The sequence below is a fragment of the Lepidochelys olivacea genome (genome assembly GCF_965140295.1).
Source record: "Lepidochelys olivacea isolate rLepOli2 genome assembly, chromosome: 2".
In the NCBI taxonomy this organism is placed as follows: domain Eukaryota; kingdom Metazoa; phylum Chordata; order Testudines; family Cheloniidae; genus Lepidochelys; species Lepidochelys olivacea.
This window is the reverse complement of record NC_140412.1, coordinates 180794740-180813828: the sequence shown is the minus strand read 5'-3', so window position 1 is coordinate 180813828 and position 19089 is coordinate 180794740. Positions and strand designations below refer to the sequence as shown.

The 19089-nt window shown below is 41.1% G+C and overlaps 1 protein-coding gene across 2 annotated transcripts in view; it reads right to left on the bottom strand.

Moving 5' to 3' along the window:
- The window catches only part of ELMO1 (engulfment and cell motility 1), a 417156-nt gene that overhangs the window by 340696 nt on the left and 57371 nt on the right, over positions 1–19089 (bottom strand). The window contains exons 1-2 of one of the 2 annotated variants that reach the window (XM_084621573.1): positions 4032–4047; positions 3564–3714 (exon numbers count right to left, since the gene is read on the bottom strand). In XM_084621573.1, coding sequence (XP_084477699.1) covers positions 3564–3641 — 78 coding nt within the window. In that variant the 5' untranslated portion in view covers positions 3642–3714; positions 4032–4047. Of the gene's footprint in view, positions 1–3563; positions 3715–4031; positions 4048–19089 lie in introns of those variants that run through there. The other variant, XM_084621572.1, reaches the window with a different exon arrangement.

Here is a 19089-nt window from a genome sequence, read left to right as displayed (position 1 = left end):
TATACTCTGTGTTTAATATCTAAGGGCCAGACTTGGGATGGTGTAAATTGAAATAGTGCCAGTGGCTTCAGTGAATTGGTTTTAATGGAGCTGTGCCAATTTATACCGACTAAGGATTTGACCCTAAATTGGTGGCCTAAAATTACTTGAGAGTCCCCTTAGAAAAATATCTCAGTTGTACTTTGATTGTGAAGAAGTAAAATACAGCAACTCCAGACGTCTCAGAAAGAAAGAAAATCTATTGAAGTTATATTCTACCACATTTATCAGTAATGCTAGCCAAAAAAATAAAGTAGCAGCACACTCCCAAAACTCAGGAAACCACTGTGAAAAATTTAGTTCATTGACTAGGAAGTCAAGGTTTAGAGAAGGCATTAATATAAAGCAATACATATGGTTCCTGTAATGTGCTTCATTACATTGTGTCAGTAAGAAAACCGCACTTGACAGTGTTCTTGTCACTTTTGCCAATTTTTGAAATACGTGAAACTAAATATTTTTACTCAGGTTTCCTACTCATGTGATTACAGATGTAAAATATTTTATATCTGGATTAACTTCAAGTAGAAGAAAAGGATTCTCCAAATTTATACCAGTGTAACCAAGAGCTGAATTTGTCTCACTATTTAAAACAAAATAATCTATTTATCAATCTGCTTAGTAATAATGCAAACACACACTGGTAGCTTGTCAATGACAGTTTTGGAGAGTTTTGTAATGCCAGTGGTTTACCAAGTTAGGAAGGAAGATTTCACTTATCTTCTACAGTGAAGTATTTAAAAAAAAAAAAAAAAAAAAAAAACCTTCACACATGACAATGAGAGAGGAAACATTATCTGCTAAGCAAAAGTATTTAAACAATTTTCTGTCCTTTTTTCCATATTTTGGGCCATATTCTGATGTGTTCAGTGGCGTTGCAGATCCGCTTTGATGAATCTAGCCAGTGATACACATTCCCTCTTTTATTTGAGTGTAATACAAATTATATTATCAAAATGCTATTTCACACATTGTATCCATCACCTGTGCACATTCCCGGTGCTGCCCACAATCGCTTAGTTTAAGACTCACTCATACCAAAAATGTGAGAAATCAGATATTTCCTGTTCCTATGTTTTAGAGAAGAGTGAAGCAAGTTAAAACCCAGTAAAACCCAACAGGGCTTGAAAACTTGAGAGTCCAAATTCGCAAACCCTAACTGGCCAGAAACTCCCACTGACTTCAGTGGGAGTTTTGTATGTAGAGGACTTGCAGGATCAGCCCTACATTTGATTGTGCATTGTGGGATGCTTTCATGGAAGGGCCATCTAACTCTTCCAAGGAAAGTGTAAATTTAACAGACACCAAAAATGGTCAAGTGCACAAATCTGAAAAAAACTACAGAGAATTTTTTCTCTAATCTTTGTCAGTCATTGATTGATTGATATCAATCACACTCAAAATTTGCTAGGTGTTTTCTAAACACAGAAGGCAGCACAGTCCCTGCAAGAAACAGTTTAAGATCAAGTCAGCTGCATTCCTGGCAACAAGACGATCTTGTACTTTTAAAATACTACCTTGTCTTGAAAGAAAGAAGTGTGTTTGGTGGGATTTTTCTTCTTGTTTTGTTTATAGAACCCTCAGGGTTATTCACTGGAACTCACCCTGTCAGGCAGGTGGAGTTTTTAGGCTTTCGGAGGCAGTGTGGTCAAGTGGATCAGAAAATGGATGGTAATTCAGGAGAACTAATTTCTATTCCTGTCTTGGTCACTGTGTTATCTTAGGCAAGTCATTTCACTTCTCTGTGCTTCTTTCCTTTCCCACCCTTCGTCTGTCTTGTCTATTTACGTTGCAAGCACTTTGGGGCAGGAAGCATTCTACACAGCACTGAGCGCACTGCAGCCCTGATCTCACTTTGGGCCGCTAAACATTACTAGAATACAATAATCATTACAGAAAAGGCACCATGGCTGGAGGTAAAGATTTTAGGATGCAATTTTCAGTTGATGGTGTCACTTTAAACTTTATTTGGAATCAGGACTTTTTTTGTTTGATTGATTATTTCAAGGGTGGTAAGTTTGTCAAATTTTGGCCTGACAGTTCCTGTTGGCATACCTGCACCATCCTGACACACCCCTACCTTTCACTCTCTCTCACACACACACCCCACCTATGTTTCTCTGGAAACCACATTACAAACGATATGCACAATGCCTAATGAAAGAAAGAAGGAGGTCTCTTCATTTCAGAGGGCATGGCAAGGGCTTTTGGTTTACTCTTCTTCTAGCTCTTCTTTTTAAAAAAAACTCATGTTTTCCAGGAAATAAAGATTAAAAAGCTTATGGTCTGATTTACAGACATGACAAAGTGCTGAGCATCAGCAACTCCCACTGATTTAATGAGAACTGTGGGTGCACAGAACCTCTAAAAATCAGGCTGCTATTGGTTTGACCAATTCCCTGGTACCTTGTTTGTTGCAAATGCCAACAGACACTTGCCCGCTAGCCCTATACTACAATGGGACTAAAAATAGTGTGAAACAGATCACAGGGAGGGCAGAAGTTAGGACCCCTGTTCAGCAGAATATTTTCAGCATGTACTTACATTTCCTTCATTTCAGAACAACAAAGAAGATACTGAAGTGTTTGGACGCATCAGGAGTAGACTGTAATTGTGAAAAATTGGGATTGTCCCTATAAAATCAGGACATCTGGTCACTCTAATCAGGACCTAGGTGCACTGAGGAAAACTTTCAAGGGTTTTCTTTTGTATGAAATAATAATTATTATTTCAGTAAATAGTATCTGCTTTTCACCTTATGATATTCTATACAGATAACAACCTGTATGATTCATCTATTATGGCCTACATCTAAAATATTATGAAAAAAGCCACTTTTAATATTACTAATATATATGCCAATATATGACCTCAGGTAAGTCCAATCCATAAACAATGCCACTTGTGTAACATTTACATAAAAGTTACTTAAGTTTTGTTCCACATAGATTTCCACAAAAGGTTTCCCAACGTTAAGTTTAATAAGTCTCTCTCTAAATAAGTCACCCCCAAATGTATGAAGTATTTTCCTGCCAGTATGATATGTATTTGAGATATTTACTCAGAAAGCCCCCTGGTTGAACAAGACACTGCCTATGTGGCATCTGCATAGAACCACAAAATTCTTCTGTTTGCACAGTATATTACCATTCAGGTATCCAGACCTCAAAGCTCACTGCAGCTATTTATGATGGAAATATTTTGCATTTTCCTCATGTTTTCCATCTGTAGATCTCAAAGCATTTTGCATCAGGATTTAAGCATCATTATTATAATTTTACAGATAGAAAAACTGAGGCACAGAGAAGTGAAATGGGTCACACAATGAGAAAGAATGCCTCTTTCAAACACCTGGTAAAAAACCAACAGCCAAATGTATCAAAACACCAAACAGAGCAATACAGTGAGAAGGTTACACACATTCTATACGCACTATTTACATGAATCCATGCTGTCAAACATACAGATGCATCTAAGTAAACAAACATATAGATATATATTAGTACACAGAAATAGGCACTTACTTGATCAATTTCCATCAACTTGGGGAAGGCACCTGGCCATTCTATAGCCACCTTCACTATATCAGCAGGAGGCGGCATTGTAGATGCCGCTGTTCTTCAAAGCCAGTAAAACTGGACACTAAATATTGTAGAGAGTCTCTTTCATTCACACCTGCAGGGAGGGAAAGAAAAATACAGCACAGTTCAGCCAGAATTCTAACGCTGCTTTCATTTCCTATGTATTGCAGGTGAATGAAAAATATGTCTGTGTGAGAGAGAGTGTGAATATACATATACCAAAAGCATAAACATAGAACAATGCCACTGCACACTGTACAGCTAGCCAGCCTATTAGAAAGATGGCTGAAACACTGGAATGTACTGTGAATAATAGTCATGCATTGGACAGTTTTAAATAGAGAAACTATTTTTAAATGTTATTAAATACGGTTAGTGAAAAGCTACAAACTACAAAAGGCTGAACATTACATTTCACTTCTGGAGACTCAAGGAGCCTGATTAAATTTCTGTTAGAGCTTGTACTCAGCTCTCCAGAAAGAGAGATTGCCCAGGAAGTTATGGCCAGGAAACACTGTTTCTCTTAACTATAGCAATGATCTTCTACGTGTTCACAAATAGATCACTGCACTATAGCAACCAGGATGTCAGGAGGAAGGCAGAATGCACAGCGTTTTACACACACACACACACACACACACACACACACACAAATATGTGCACAGAAACTCCTTTCTACAATACAGACTCAGAGCTTGAATTTGCTAGCATGTATGAATATATATATATAGCATACATTGATAGCACATGTAATCACACAGTTATATATGGTGTTGCCGCTGTGCAAAAGAATTAATATCAATAGGGCTTCACAGCTAATGGCATGAGATGTGAGTTTTGAGGGGAGGAGAACTCAGCTATCAGTTGATATAGACTCTACGCTTTATTTATGTTTTAATTTTTTCCTTAGATGTATGTAGTAGCAAAGATCATCTTCAAGAAAGTGAACTGATACAGAATTCGCAAAATGAAAAGGAGTACTTGTGGCACCTTAGAGACTAACCAATTTATTTGAGTTAGCTGAAGACAAGCTTCAATGCCTCTACCACAACTTAGTGGTCGCAGATCAGGGACCAGCAGTAACCAAGTAATCTTTTTTCCATAACCTGCATCCTTCACCCCGTCCCATTGTATGTGACATTCACACTTGTCTGTCAAGTATATCATTCAGATTGTAATCTCCAAGCCTTTTATATGTACTCAGTGAAGAGCCTTACACTCTTGTTGCTGATCTAAGATACATTATAAACAATACACTTGCCAAAAAGGACCCAAAAATGGAGTGCGGTCCTCTGGAAGGACAGCACTGTCCCACCCTCCTTTACAATAGAAAGGAGAGGTGCATACATGTATAGACACCCACACACTGTGCAGTAGCCATGAGGGTTGAGAAGAAAATATATTTCTTCTTCCAGCAGCAAGAAGACGGTGGAAGTTGGGAGAATTTTAGACACCTCATAGTAACAAGCAAGTACAAAAATGGAGTCCCTGAACACCCCAGTAAGAACTCCTGCAACCCATACCCATCCGCTGTGAATGGGTGGACAAGCTTCTCACCAGAGCACTGCTCCACACCTCTTTGGGGGTGCTGTACACCTGCCCTGCCCCCACTCTTTTTCACTTGTCTTTCTTGAGAAGGTTTAGTCCTCAGGCTAGTGTCTGGTAAGTTTTTCAAATCCTGGACATTCTATTACATACCCTAAAAGGTACTAATGGAACATTTCATGAGGGTTAACATTTCATTGTTGCCAGTGACAACAACATCAATATCAACAGTGTAACTATCACTGCATTGGCAGGGACAAGCACCATGGCAAAAACAGAACCTAAAGCAAGGCAAAAGAGACAATGGGTGGGGTGGGGTGGAAATCATGAGGCTTCTTGGGAAAAAAAATGGAGAAGTTTGGTGGTATTTCTATCTAGGAACATACCGAAACCCGCTGGGGAGTTTAGGGGGACCAGGATTAAGCACAAGCAATCCTGCCCTGCAACAATGGTGACAAGAGACAGAAAGATCCACTTTCTTCTAACACCACACAAGGAATTAGAAGAGTACAGACAACAGTTATATACTGAACCCTTTTCTCCTGCTCCCTACTTCACTGTCAAGCTTCTGCCTAAGACTTTCCCCAGCCTCCCTCTTCTCTCTGACTTCCTGTTACAGATTTAAAGAAACAAACATACAAGGAGAAGGCAGCGTTGGCATACAAAGCACACTCCCCACACCATACTTACACATGCACACACTTTGTAACAGGATGAGATGTGGGAGCAACTCATGGTACAATCTCCTCCTCTCTGCCTATAGGATTTAAAGGGAAGGCAACGCACAGTCTGATAATCGCCTTGGGGGTCAGCTAATTGTAAGGCCAGCCATGAAAGTTGGGGGATTTTTGATTCATGGTTACTTCTAAGCAAAACATCACCATCCAGCTGTAAATCTACAGATAACATCCACTTATGTACAAATAGGGAAATTAACCCCTGATTTTACTTTACTGAATCCTGGTCCATCTTAAACAATCCTGCCGAGGTGTGAAAGTAAAACTCATAGTTCACCTTAGCAACAGTTTTCCCTGAAGCAGTTCTTTCTTAAACCAAATTTAGCTCAGGAAAAAAACAAGGCCCTGTGTCCGATTTATGGTATAAAAGAAAAGTGATTTTTAGAAAACACCTTATCTTGACTGATTCCTAATAAAAGTTGGTATAAAACAATCCCCTGCACAACCCAAATGTTGGACTCAAATCAGTTCATAAAGACAAAGGGGAAGATCTTCAGCTGGTGTAAACTAATGTTTGAAAAACAAAAGACAAATTAGCTCATTAAAGTGCAAATTCTAAAAGTTAAAGCTATACCGTACACTGTATATTACTTGAAGAAAGTGTGGTGCATTTCAAGCAAAGTATGTTGTCCTTTGGATAGTCTGCTATGTTATAGCAATGAACTCTGAAGCTGGAAATCGGAATATCCCTCATGTAATGTAGTGCTGAAAAATGCATTAGATCAGACACATAAGCCCAGTTTACCTACCTGGCTCTGAGATATTAACTCCATATGTGAGCCAGTACAGCATAAACTCCATGACTGTGCCAGTTGACTTATGAATTGTCCTTATTTATTTATTTATTTTAAACCACACATAAACAGATTGCACATGAAACACAGGATTTTGGATTTCTAAGAGACGAGTGCCATGGGAGAATGTAAAATAAATAATATTTTGCACTTCTATTGTGCCTTCTGTGCAAAAAATCCCAATACACTTTAAATATTTAGAATTATCACACTAGTAGGAAGTATTATCCTTACGTTGCAAATGGGGAAAGAGAGACTCCAAGAGGTTATGTGACTTAATACCTACACAAAGTCTACAAATGGCTGAGGACAGAACTCTAGTCTCCTGACTCCCAGTCCTGGGTTTCATCCACATCCCTCCCCCCCCCCCCCCCACACACACACACACAAACTCCCCAACACACACACATTTCCTGTCTTTCACATGAGAAAACTAGCTGTAAAATATTAGTGCAGGCTCATTTCATCAGCAAGAAAATTAAAGGAGTTAAGGATTCAAAACCAACTTGCATTTGAGAGTTTAATAAAGTGTTTGACGCTTTCTAAGGATGTCCAGAACTGTGAGGCACCATGTTCCCTGCTCCTCCGCACTCCAGTGTGTGTGAGTGTGAGAGAGAGAGAGAGAGATTGATTGATTGATTGATTTGCTGGTGCTAAACTGGGTGTCAGCTCCCTTACACCCCCAATCTGTTAGACACTCAATCTCCTCTGAGCTCTGGTAGCCCTTACTTCGCCTTGCAAGTTAACAGTTGGTGTACCCCAGAATCCGAGCTCCTCTGATGTGTCACCATGGAGCGTCCAGCCCCAGTCACTGGACACTCCCAATAACTCGACCTTATGGTGAAGATCAAGTATGTGTGTAGTAACTCCCAGGTTTGCTGTTCTCAAGGGAACAGCATACACACAGTTTCACTGGCACAACTCAGGATCAGGTCCTTTATCACACCACAGAGATATAGTTATAGTGAAAGAATCAAATTTATTTTCAAAGATTTAAGATACCGAGAAAGGATAATGAAAACAGAAATGATTATGTATAAAAAACAAGTATAGCACGCTTCTTGGAGTCTACACTTAACAGGCTAAAATCCATGTCTAAAGCAGTTTCTCACCCAGGACAGGCTGGGATTCCATTTTCATGAATATAAATCACACTGTGCTGTTCCTGTCCCCCAGTTATAGTCCAAATATACATCTACAATGCACTCCCAAACAAGACTCTTTCCGCCCTGCTTGTTCTCCTCTTCCTGTTAAATCTGCATTTAGCTACACTGGTGCTTGTGAATGAGACAATGTTCAATTTACATTTCAACAGATGGATGAATAAATATCTCTGGTCTGGGAGGAAACCCGCTTCTCAGCTCTGCTGGGGAGTAACACCTTGTGTGACAAAGTTCCTCCTCTACCTTGATGGGTCCTGCGCTTATTGGTGGATTTTGCTCGCCTCAGAGATTCACAGTAGCCCTCAGTTTGGCCACTTTCGTGGCTCAAATCTGCCATTCACTCAGATAACCTCATCACTGGCCAGCATGGGGAAAAAAGAGTAAGAACAATCCCCGCAGTTTCTGCTGATCCACCATGTGGGTCGGGGACCAGCTCAGAGACCTTCACCTCTGGTGGAAGCTCCTGTGTTGTGTCAGGAGCTGGGAGGTTTTGGGGGAATCCGGGCCCGCCCTCTACCTCCAGCCCAGGGCCCTGTGAACTGCAGCTGTCTAGAGTGCCTTCTGGAACAGCTGTGCAACAGCTACAATTCCCTGAGCTACTTCCCCTTGGCCTCCTCCCAACACCTTCTTTGTCCTCACCACAGGACCTTCCTCCTGATGTCTGTTAACACTTGTACTCCTCGGTCCTCCAGCAGCACATCCTCTCGCTCCTTACACACACACCTCACTAACTGGAATGAGAGTCTTTAAACAAGGTGTCCTGATTAGCCTTAATTAATTCTAGTAGCTTCCCAATTGGCTACAGGTGTCCTAATTAGCCTGCCTGCCTTAATTAGCTCTAGAAAGTTCCTGAGTGTTCTGGAATAGTCCCTGTTCTCTTACCCAGGGAAAAGGGACTTGCTTAACCTGGAACTAATGTATCTACCTTCGACCACTCTCTTGTAGCCATCTGGCCTGACCCTGTCACACTAGATACAAATTATAAGAACACATTTTAAGCACACAGACTTAAAAATTTTAAAAATATCATCAGTACATACATCCGTGACTAGCGTGATCCCAGTCTCCCACTGAAGATTCCACATGACACACTTTACAGATACTATGACAACAATGTGCCAGGTGTAGCAAGTTTGTCAGGCCTGACAGAAGTTGCTGACACAGAGTAGGGAACCCTTCATCAGCTGGGACCAACTGGCCTCCTCTGTGTCACAAAGACTACATCTGCACTAGAAGCGCGACAGCGGCAGTTGCTCCAGGGTAGCGCTTCTGGTGAAGATGCTCTAAGCTGACAGGAGAGAGCTCTCCCTTCAGCATAATTACTCCACCTCCCATGAGAGGCGGTACCTATGTCAGCGGGAGAAGCTTTCGCACCAGCATAGCGCTGTCTACACCAGCGCTTAAGTTAGTATCATTTACGTCTCTCCAGGGTGTGGATTATTCATTCCCCTGAGCGACATAAATTAAAACGAAGTAAATTCTAGCGTAGACAAAGTCAAACTGCCTTCTATATTTTTGATGTATAAAATATTCAAGAATCACATAGAGCTGGGCCAGGTGACCACTTTGGAATCAATCCCAAAAAAAGTTTTTCCTCGGCCTTGCTCAGAGAATGCCCTGATGCAACCAGTTGAAGAAATGCGAATAAGAAAATATGACTCTTCACATCTCTCTCCAATAACGGGTAAGATAGCGCAAAGTGGACTCACACCAAAAACTGTATACAAATCTGCCATTTATAAAAAGGAAGCATAACCTGCTCTTGGGATCTTACATAACCACATCTTGTCAAATCTAATCAGTTTTGTCAGCTGAGCTCAAGAGGCCCAGGCAAACAAAAACTAAGTGGCAAGTTTCGCTGAAAGGTCCCCCCAGAGACCAAGTCTGATTAACAATTTTAGAAAGATAATCCAACACAAGATGAATACCCCCAAGAGAGTTATTTCTGGATTTAAACTGCAAGTCTGAACAGCCAACTTGTGAGGAGTGTAATATTCTCTGCTGCCTCTGACAGAAGGCAAAATAGTGCACTGAAGCCAGAGCATTGGATGTAAATTTTATATACATAGAGATGCTTTCCTGTTGTTCCCTTTGCTTTGGTTATACTCTCAGTGCTATTCACCTCTGAACCTGACAACACACACAGTCCCAAGAGACCCAAGTCCATAACACTCACAGATGCTTTGACACAGTGCAAGACAAAACCAGTTGAGGATCAGGGTTGTAGCACCTGAGGGGGCAGGACATTTACCTCTGTGGGAATGCCCGTTCAGGAGCCTTTTAACCCTTCTCTGCCTTCACCCTGACCACTGGCATTCTAACATACCATCTCATAAGGTTGGATCCAGCTTCCACTGACTTCAGTGAAAAGATTCCCATCGTCTTCAAAGGGAGTTGGATCAGACCTGTGATTTCCAGAATAGGTCATTTCTTTGACATCACACTGACAGATCCATATCAATAATCCACAGCCTAGAAGCATACTATTAATCATAACAAGAGGAACCTGCAGTCCTCTGTGTGTTTAAAAACACCACTTCTTCCATAATCTGTGTTTCAGGAGGGACTTGCATGAAAGGAAGGTGACTTAAGTACAATGGCAGGGGGGAGACTTTCAGTAGTCAATGAGACTGTTTTGGAGAGATTGAGGATGAGGAGTTCGATATCACTGGGCTGCTGTCCAGATAGTTGTATTCCTTGTTCCCACACACATACCCACAGCACTCTGACTTTCCAACACTACTACATAGATCCATTCCGTGGAGGATATATGGATGTGATGGGGTGTTCACACCACACTAGCCTGGAAAGGGTTAATGAGGCACAGAAGGGGCAAAATAACCTGATAGGCCACACCTCAGGGAGGATTAGGCTTTATAAGCAATCCCTGATTGAGGATAGAGCCCCGCTGAGCAAGAGGGGCTGGTATGTGGTCAAGCAGTGAGGGCAGAGGAGGAAACCAGCAGCCACCCTCTGGGCTTGGAAAAGTAAAGAGAGGAAACCCAGGGAGAAAGAAGTCCTGGGATCCTGGCCCTGAGGAAAGGGTTTACCCAGAAAAGTGGAGAAGAAAGCCTATAGGAGGCAAAGTAAAAAGTATACCCAGGGAAACAGCAGCAAGGTTAGAGATTGTCAGACCTTGGCTGCTGATTGTAGGGTCCCTGGGTTGCAACCTGGAGTAGCGGACAAGCCTGAATTCCAGTACCACCTACTGGGAAGTGGCACAAAATTGTTGGAAAGGTCAACCAACTAGCAGATCTGGAGGGATGTTGATACCCTGGAAGGATGGACTATATACTGACCTAGCCAGAAGGCTGTGTCACAAAGAAAGAGTACCCAGAGTCCTGGAGAGTAAGAGAGGCTATGGAGTGAGTGAGCAATGGGAGGCGGCGCTATGCCAGACAAGAGCTGATCCCCAGCCATGAGAGAGCCATTACAATCATCAATATGTTTTACAGGCATGCCTTTAAAAGACATTCAGTCCTAAACTAGAGACAAAGGAAGGTTTCAAAGTGTGAATTAAAGATGACCTGTGATTTAAAGATGACGAGATAACAGATGGGCATATACTTTTGGGGGTGGGGGATGCTGTTTTTGTTTAGATGTTATGTATAAAGAAGGCCTGACAGACTGGGGACTTGAAAGAAAAAAATGTTAACACCCCACCCCCACTTTTTTTTTTTTTTTTAAAAACATTGAAATTCATGTCCTTTCTACCCAGTGTTTCCAGTACGACTATGCATAAACTACCAAATCTCAAATAGGGGTAAAAAGGCTACATTACCTCTGTATCCGGCACCAGTGCAACCATTACTGGAGTACGGTGTCTAGTTCTAGTGTTCACAATTCAACAAGGATGTCAGGAAACTGGAGAAGGGTCAGAGAGATGCCACGAGAATGATTAAAGAATTAGAAAATATGTTTCACAGTGATCAACTCAAAAAGCTTGATCTGTTTATTTTAAAGAGAAGGTTAAGGGGTGACTTGATCATGGTGCAGGCCTGATTCTCACTTACACTAAGAGCTTCTTTACACTATTCAGGCAGAAAAAAGAAGCTTTAGTATAACAAAGAATCAAGCCAACTGCACAGAGTAAGTAGGTTGGGGCATACACTGCATACTATATCAGAGAGGTAGGGTGGAGCAAGTCCATAGGGAGCTTTGCAAATCAGGAAGGCAATTTTGAATGGGATTCAAACATGAGTCAGAAGTCAGTGGAAACAATAAAAGGGTGGGAGTATTTATATACAGTCCCACTTTCTGACACAAATGTGTCTAGCTGTAGCACATGGGACTCCCTGAAGTTTCGAGCAACTAGGGATTTAGGAAGAGTATATAAAAAGGAGAAGCTATTACAGTCAAGATGCTAACTGTTTAAACTGAATTAGTTCACTCTGGCAGAGGCAGTTAAGGATTAATTTTGGCTGCATTCCAGAAATGATAAGACACTTGAGATGGAAAAGAATAAGATAAAGGTCAGCTACGATTCCAAAATTTCTTGCCAGAAGCAAAGTTAAGGAGTGATGTCAGAGATGTAGTACAAAGAGGGTTCTTTACCCTGGTGGAGTCTCTGAAGCATTCAATAGAAGTTATAATGGAGACAGGAGCTGCCCATCAGAACAGAGAGATAGATGGGAAACAGAGATCACAGAGTGGGGGTCGAAGAAGGTATCAGAGTTAGGAGACAGCATGACAGGGACATAATGTCTAAGGCTGGAAAAAAGCAATCACCTGCCTGCAGGGAAAAGGTTATAGGGAGGAGAGAGAGAGAAGTACAGAAGCAGAAGCACTCTATAATGAATGATAGGAGGGGCAGATCCACATTGCTCACCAGAAACAAAAGAAAAGAGAAATTGGTTAAAGTTAGAATCCTTACTAGGAGACACCACCCTCTTGCTTCAGGCACTCAAGGAGGAGAGAGATTGATCATACGTATTAAAAGTCACTCTGGAATCAAGTGCCAAGAGGGAAAAAAAAGGTTTCTGTGACCTACCGTATGATAATGTCAACAGCTATCTCGCAGTATTGCAAAATAGCTGACTCCTGACATCAGGAAGGTTATGTTTCTGGAGGTGTACTTGCCTGCCCTGTAGGTTAATATCCATTTCTCTCTTATGGCTATTGAAATCAGTTCACCAAAACAGCAGCCAACACTCACAAAACCATAGGATCATAGAAATGTAGGGCTCAAAGGGATCTCAAGAGGTCATCTAGCCCAGTCCCCTATGCTGAGGCAGGACCAAGTATACCTAGATGTGTGTTCCTGACTCCTCTGAGATGAGCTTGGTCATTTTGGATATGTCTTCAGGGCAGTTGAGAGTGCAACTCCCAGGCCGGCTAGACAGACTTATGCTAGCGGGGCTTGAGCTACAGTGTTAAAAATAGCTGTGTGGACATTGTGGCTTGGAGCTTGAGCTCTCAAGCCTCGAGCTCCAGCCCAAGCCACAATGTCCACACAGCTATTTTTAGCATGCTAGCTCAAACCCTGCTAGCTTAAACCTGCCTAGCCAGACCAGGAGGCACACACCCCAGCTGCAGTGGAATGTACGCCTTTGCAGCTAGTAGAGCAAACAACATAATTTCTGATCCTAATCACTAAGGCTAAGATTTTGTCATAGTTATTTTCAGTAAAAGTCACAGACAGGTCACCGGCAATAAACAAAAATTCACAGAAGCCGTGAGAAGATATTTTGCTGTGACTTTTGCTGCTGCAGCTCCATGGTTTCCCCACCACCATGGCTGGGAGCTGTGGGGTTCCCGCTCTACCCAAAGCAGCTAGAAGCTGCAAGGTGACCATATTTCCCAAAGAGAAAACGGGACACCCCAGCCGCTCGCCCGAGGTGTCCCCTTCTCTTCCCCTCCACCCATGTGCAAGGCTGTCACCCGTTGCTGGAACCCTGAGGAAGGCCCCCTCAGGAGCCTGTCACCTGTCACTGGAACCTTGCAGGGGGTCCCCTATCGCTGCTGTCACCTGTTGCTGGAACTCTGCCGGGGCCAGCTGGCTGCCAGCTCCTGAGTCCCGCAGCCCCTGGGGCTGAAGCAGAGAATGTCACGGAGGGCTCTAGGAGTCATGGATTCCATGACCTCTGTGACATATACCTAGCCTTCCTAATCACTTAGTAAAAAGCTTGGCTGCTATACTAATGCAGGACAATGTCAATAACCATGCAATAATGCTGCTGTGTTCAGATAGGACAACCTACTCCTAGCACTTGGTGACTTTGGAGGTCCTGAGTGAAAGAGCTTCTACAAAACAAAAAAAGGAACTATCAGTGGGAAGCATAGCAACCACAGCACAGAAAACAACCTGACACAGTCAATACTAAGTAAAAAGTTAACATGGATTAAGGCTACATCTTTTTGTAGCAGCAGATCCAAGCATTTTAGTGTGGGACTCTCCCTTGACCACATCCCAAATGAGAGAACCTCCTTATCCTGAGGCAATGACTCTAAACAAAGTCAGGTCCCAAAGTCTTAAATTGTAGAATACTATTCCTTTCCAAACCCACAAACCTCTAGGGGTGAGAAGCTGTACAGAAAAGCGAACAGCCCTCTCCAAAACAGTAATGTGGCTGCTGGAGGCAGCTCAAGAACAACATAGCCTATACCCTTCCCGAGTGACATCAAGGAGTATCCACTCAAGAATGCTGCCGCCTTTAACAACAGCTCAGACTGTGAGACTTCAGAGGTTAGAATCAAACCCTTCTCTTCTGTGATAAAATTCTGTATGATCACAGAAGCCAAGAGTGTAGGTCAATAGTTCACTGTGTGGTCTCCTCATTTTTCTTTTAAACTAACCTCAATATTACAAATCTTGATTGGCTATAGGGGAAAACTGATAGAGTCACTTCACCACTTTGTGCCTCAGTTTCCCCCTCCACACAATGGAGATAATGATCCTGACCTCCTTTGTGAAGCATTTTAAGATCTATGGATGAAAAGCATGATATGATAGCTAGGTATTATTATGATAACTTCTGTTTCCTCAATGACTATTTTTTAATGAAAGAACAGAAGTTGTTAGCAAACAATTTCTGTTTGGCAGGCTATCTAGTATCTGCCTTTTTAAAAGTTATAATTACAAATGTCCCCCATGCCCCAACAACCACTATACCTAATAGAGAGCAACTGATGAGGGCATAGCTATGCTTCCCTGTCTCCAAAACTGGCTGAGGTTTCTGCTGTAGTGTCTCAGGAAATATGATTAGTTTTGCCAAGAGTGCACAAAACACTCAAAGTTTCCAAACTGGCTGATCAAGGAACCCCTCCTCCACCACTCAAAAGTACAGTCAGAACATTGAGGACTAGACTGTGCCAGCACATTATTCTGCAGAGTTACTTGTGGCAATTTCCAGCTCAGAAGCCAGAACATTAATCATTGATTGCTAGTACAATTCAATGTGGATCAAAAGAATAAATTAATACAAACCAGCTCTCCTTATGATACCTTTGCATATAATAAAAAAACAAACAAACAATGTGTCAGTGATTTAGTCTATTATTCTCTTGATTTCAAGTAGCATTACGACCAAATATTTTACCTGTTTAGAACCTAAAAACGCACTGTACAGGACACGAAGCCCTCTACAAGAGAGGATAAGAGTGGCAGTGCCCTTGATTTACAATGGTAAGTATGTGTTTTGAAATTATTATAAAATAGTAAAAATCTAGCCCCATGATCATTGAATGTTAACAATATTTTAACATACATGACTGCCTAGAATTTCACCCTTTGCACTATGCGGTCTACCAAACCGAAACCCTTCTGCTCCAACAGCACAGGACTTGGCCATTTTATCTACAGGAGAATCTCCATAAGTTGTAGTAGGGTTTATGATACATTGCGCTTTGTGGATTCCATTCAGATGAGGGAAATGGTGCACATGCACCCACGTCCTCTCACCAGCTTATTATAATATATTTAATTAATTCAGTGCTTTACTTATAATTAGATCCAGCAGTAAAGACAAGAGTATTTGGACAAAATCTTTGGATATTTTTAATACTCTGATGATTGCTGGGGTTAGTATTTTGAGAAAGGTAACATCATTTTGTGAAGTCACTTGGGAGTGAAACCACTGTTTATAATTCTTGTTTTCTGAGTTTAGCTTTCCCCATTTAAGTCTTGCTATTGCATGTAAAGAAAATCACTGTTTGCTCAACACCACTCTCAGAAGGTCCACACAGTGAGCAACTGAGTTTCAAAATGAAGTTTTCAGCTGAAGTGGGAATTTCTGAGTTTCATAGGGGATAGTAGCAGCTTGTTGAAAAATGGTGTAATTGTGTGAAAATGGATGAAAGGTGCAATATGACAAATTGTGAACCAGTCTCCCTCTGATTTCAGTACTGGTTTAACATCAGAAGATCTCTACTGGTCAAACAATAAATATATTGTTTAGCTATTAAAGAACTTATTTGGAGCAGGATAGAAAACTCTTTGCAACCTCCAGTAGTGACAGGTTTCAGAGTAGCAGCCGTGTTAGTCTGTAATCGCAAAAAGAAAAGGAATACTTAGTGGGCTCCCTTTAAGATAAATGAAATCACCTTGCAGCAAAATGGTAGCACACAAGCTTCAGTCTCCTTTAATTTTTTTTTTTAAATACCCAAAACACTTAAATACTATTCAGTTTGCAAATGGGATGCACAAGAGTTTTCACAAAGCTGCAGTGGACATCTCTACTAGAACAATACTCCACTTTCTTTTTCAGCATCACATTGACCTTAAAGGCAAATCACATGCCATACTCATAGAACCATAGAAATGAGATATCAACAGTATTTTTGGGTGCCAAATACCCACAACTCCCATTCAAGTCACTAGACTTAGCAGCTCTGAAAATTAGGGCCTTAGTGCATCTTCCTGCTAGTGTAAAATTATTCCTCACCGTATATTCTCCAGTGCTTTGTCTAGTCTAGTTTTAAATGATTGCTTGGAAGACTATTCCAGTCCAATAGTGCTCACTTAAGACATTTTTCATGATAGTCACCCTACAGGCCAGATTTACTCCTTTCGTTAAAAGATGCCGATAATTTCCTTGGTTCAATAGCTAACCTATTTTAAGTTGTTTAAAAAGAAACACACACCTCTAGCCAAGCCAGCCACTGTTCATACCACAGGCTTAGTCAATGGTTTTAAATCTTTGTACTATCTATTAAAATGAAAACCCACCATGCCGAAGATTGGAGGTTACTTCCAGCTCTCAGCAGAAAACCATAAACCCTTGATGAGCACGTTGTCTCTTTGAATGACTGTGTGATGATGCATGCAGCATGGCTATTAACTTAAATGGCGCGGGTTGGGGAGGGAGAGAAAATCACAAGGCTCTGCTATCAGGTTGGATAACTCTACATTTTCATTTTAAGCTTGCAAAAATGAAATATAAAAGCCAGTAACGATACTAATAAAAGCTGCTTTCAAATTTTTTAAATTAAATCTTATATAAAACTTGATTTGACCCAGATTGATTGATTTATTTATTTCAAGTATTTAACCTGCAATGTGTACATTTAAAGAAAAATGGTGCGGTGGGGGGGAAGTTCATCACTTGTGCTTAAGATGCTATTTTTTTCTGCTAGTATACCTTTAAAATGACTATGGCTTTGAGAAGGGATTAGTCCTTAATGTGCTTTCATTGCTTTTTGTATTTAACATACAGGTTTTATATGACCAAATCCTTAGAAAGATCAGCAACTGTAGAGAGTTTCATTGAATTTTATTACTTTTCTTCCTTCCCTCCTGCTTTCAAACAATGGGCAGGGAGTTGAGGAGGGAACAGTCAGATTTTTTTTTTTTTTACTGGAGTTCCTTTTAGCTAACAATCCAGAAAAAATAAATCCTAATAAAATATTGACCCTAAATCCAAGTAATACGATTCTGTCCTCTGATTTTTATTCATCTCTCCTCCACCATTTTTCTCTCCTACTGTTTTGTGCTCCTTGTCGACACCCAGTCTCCCAGCAATCTTTCTCCATCTCCATAATTTTTCCATTGTCCCACTTTACAAAATAACTCTCCCTCTTCCTTTTCTCCTAAAACCCCTATCCTTGCCCACCTGAGTCAGAGCCTGGCCCTGTGTGAGAAGCAGAATGTGATTGAAGAAATCAGCAGTTCACTATGTGATTCTCAGATCCTAACAAACACTAGTGAAACTGGCATCAGCAACTGAAAATTCATAAGAGATTGGGACATTGCAGAAGTTGAACATGTTATCTCTTAGACGGATTCCAAAAAGGTGAAGAGTTCAAAAGGGAAGCTGATTTCTTAATCCAGCAGCTTCTTTCAGCAATTGTGATAAAAGGAAGGCAAAAGGTCTTAATTGTTTTATTTTTAATTTTTGTTTGCAACTTCCTTTCCTTGCAGGATCACACCAGGGTGTTTCCTGGTGTTCTCCTCTGAGCAGGCAATTTTATGTTATTGCTGCTTGCAAGGAAGAACAATCAAGCAGCATTCACGATTCCCTCCCTTCCCCTCCCTCTGCGCACCCCCCCCCCCCCACACACACAGTGGGACTGTCCCACAGGCAAACTTCTATGCCCTTACTCTGGGTTCTTAGAAAAAACACTACATTTACCTCCCCAGACTGCATACAGAGAACGGCCCCCTCCTGCCAAACCCCTTTCCTATACCCAGACCTGCTGCAGGTGAGCAGAATAATATGCAGTCTGCCAGAGCAAAACTTCACTTTTTTAAATGGCTACAAATTGAGATTTACATTACACACACCACAGTATTATCGTGCACGAGCTTTTCAATGAAAATATAACCCCAAATGGAAATGCTTAAGTACCAGCAATAAAGGGACTGATTCATACACCCCAGAGAAAAAGTGGTGAACAATGCATGCTCAGTAAGATTTAGGCTTTATCCCTTATTAAAATAAAACCACATGCCTGATCTCTAACCCTCTTTGCTTTATTAATGTTTTTGTTTTTCAAGATTACAAAAGTAATGTGGAACAGAAGGCTTTAGAGGACAATTTATCATCCAAGTCCTATGTTCCACATATTAAAATATCCATCACCCTCTCTGTCCACAAAATATAACTATATTTTTGGAGGATCAACAGGAATTATATTTTGAAGGTTGAAAGCAAAATTATGCCGCGGTAGAAAATAAAATACAACCTCCAAAATGTGAAGCACAATCGCTGCTACTATACAGATTGATTGACACCTGACATGTCAATCTACCAAAATTCCAATTGTCTGAAAGATATAACAAACAAACAAACAG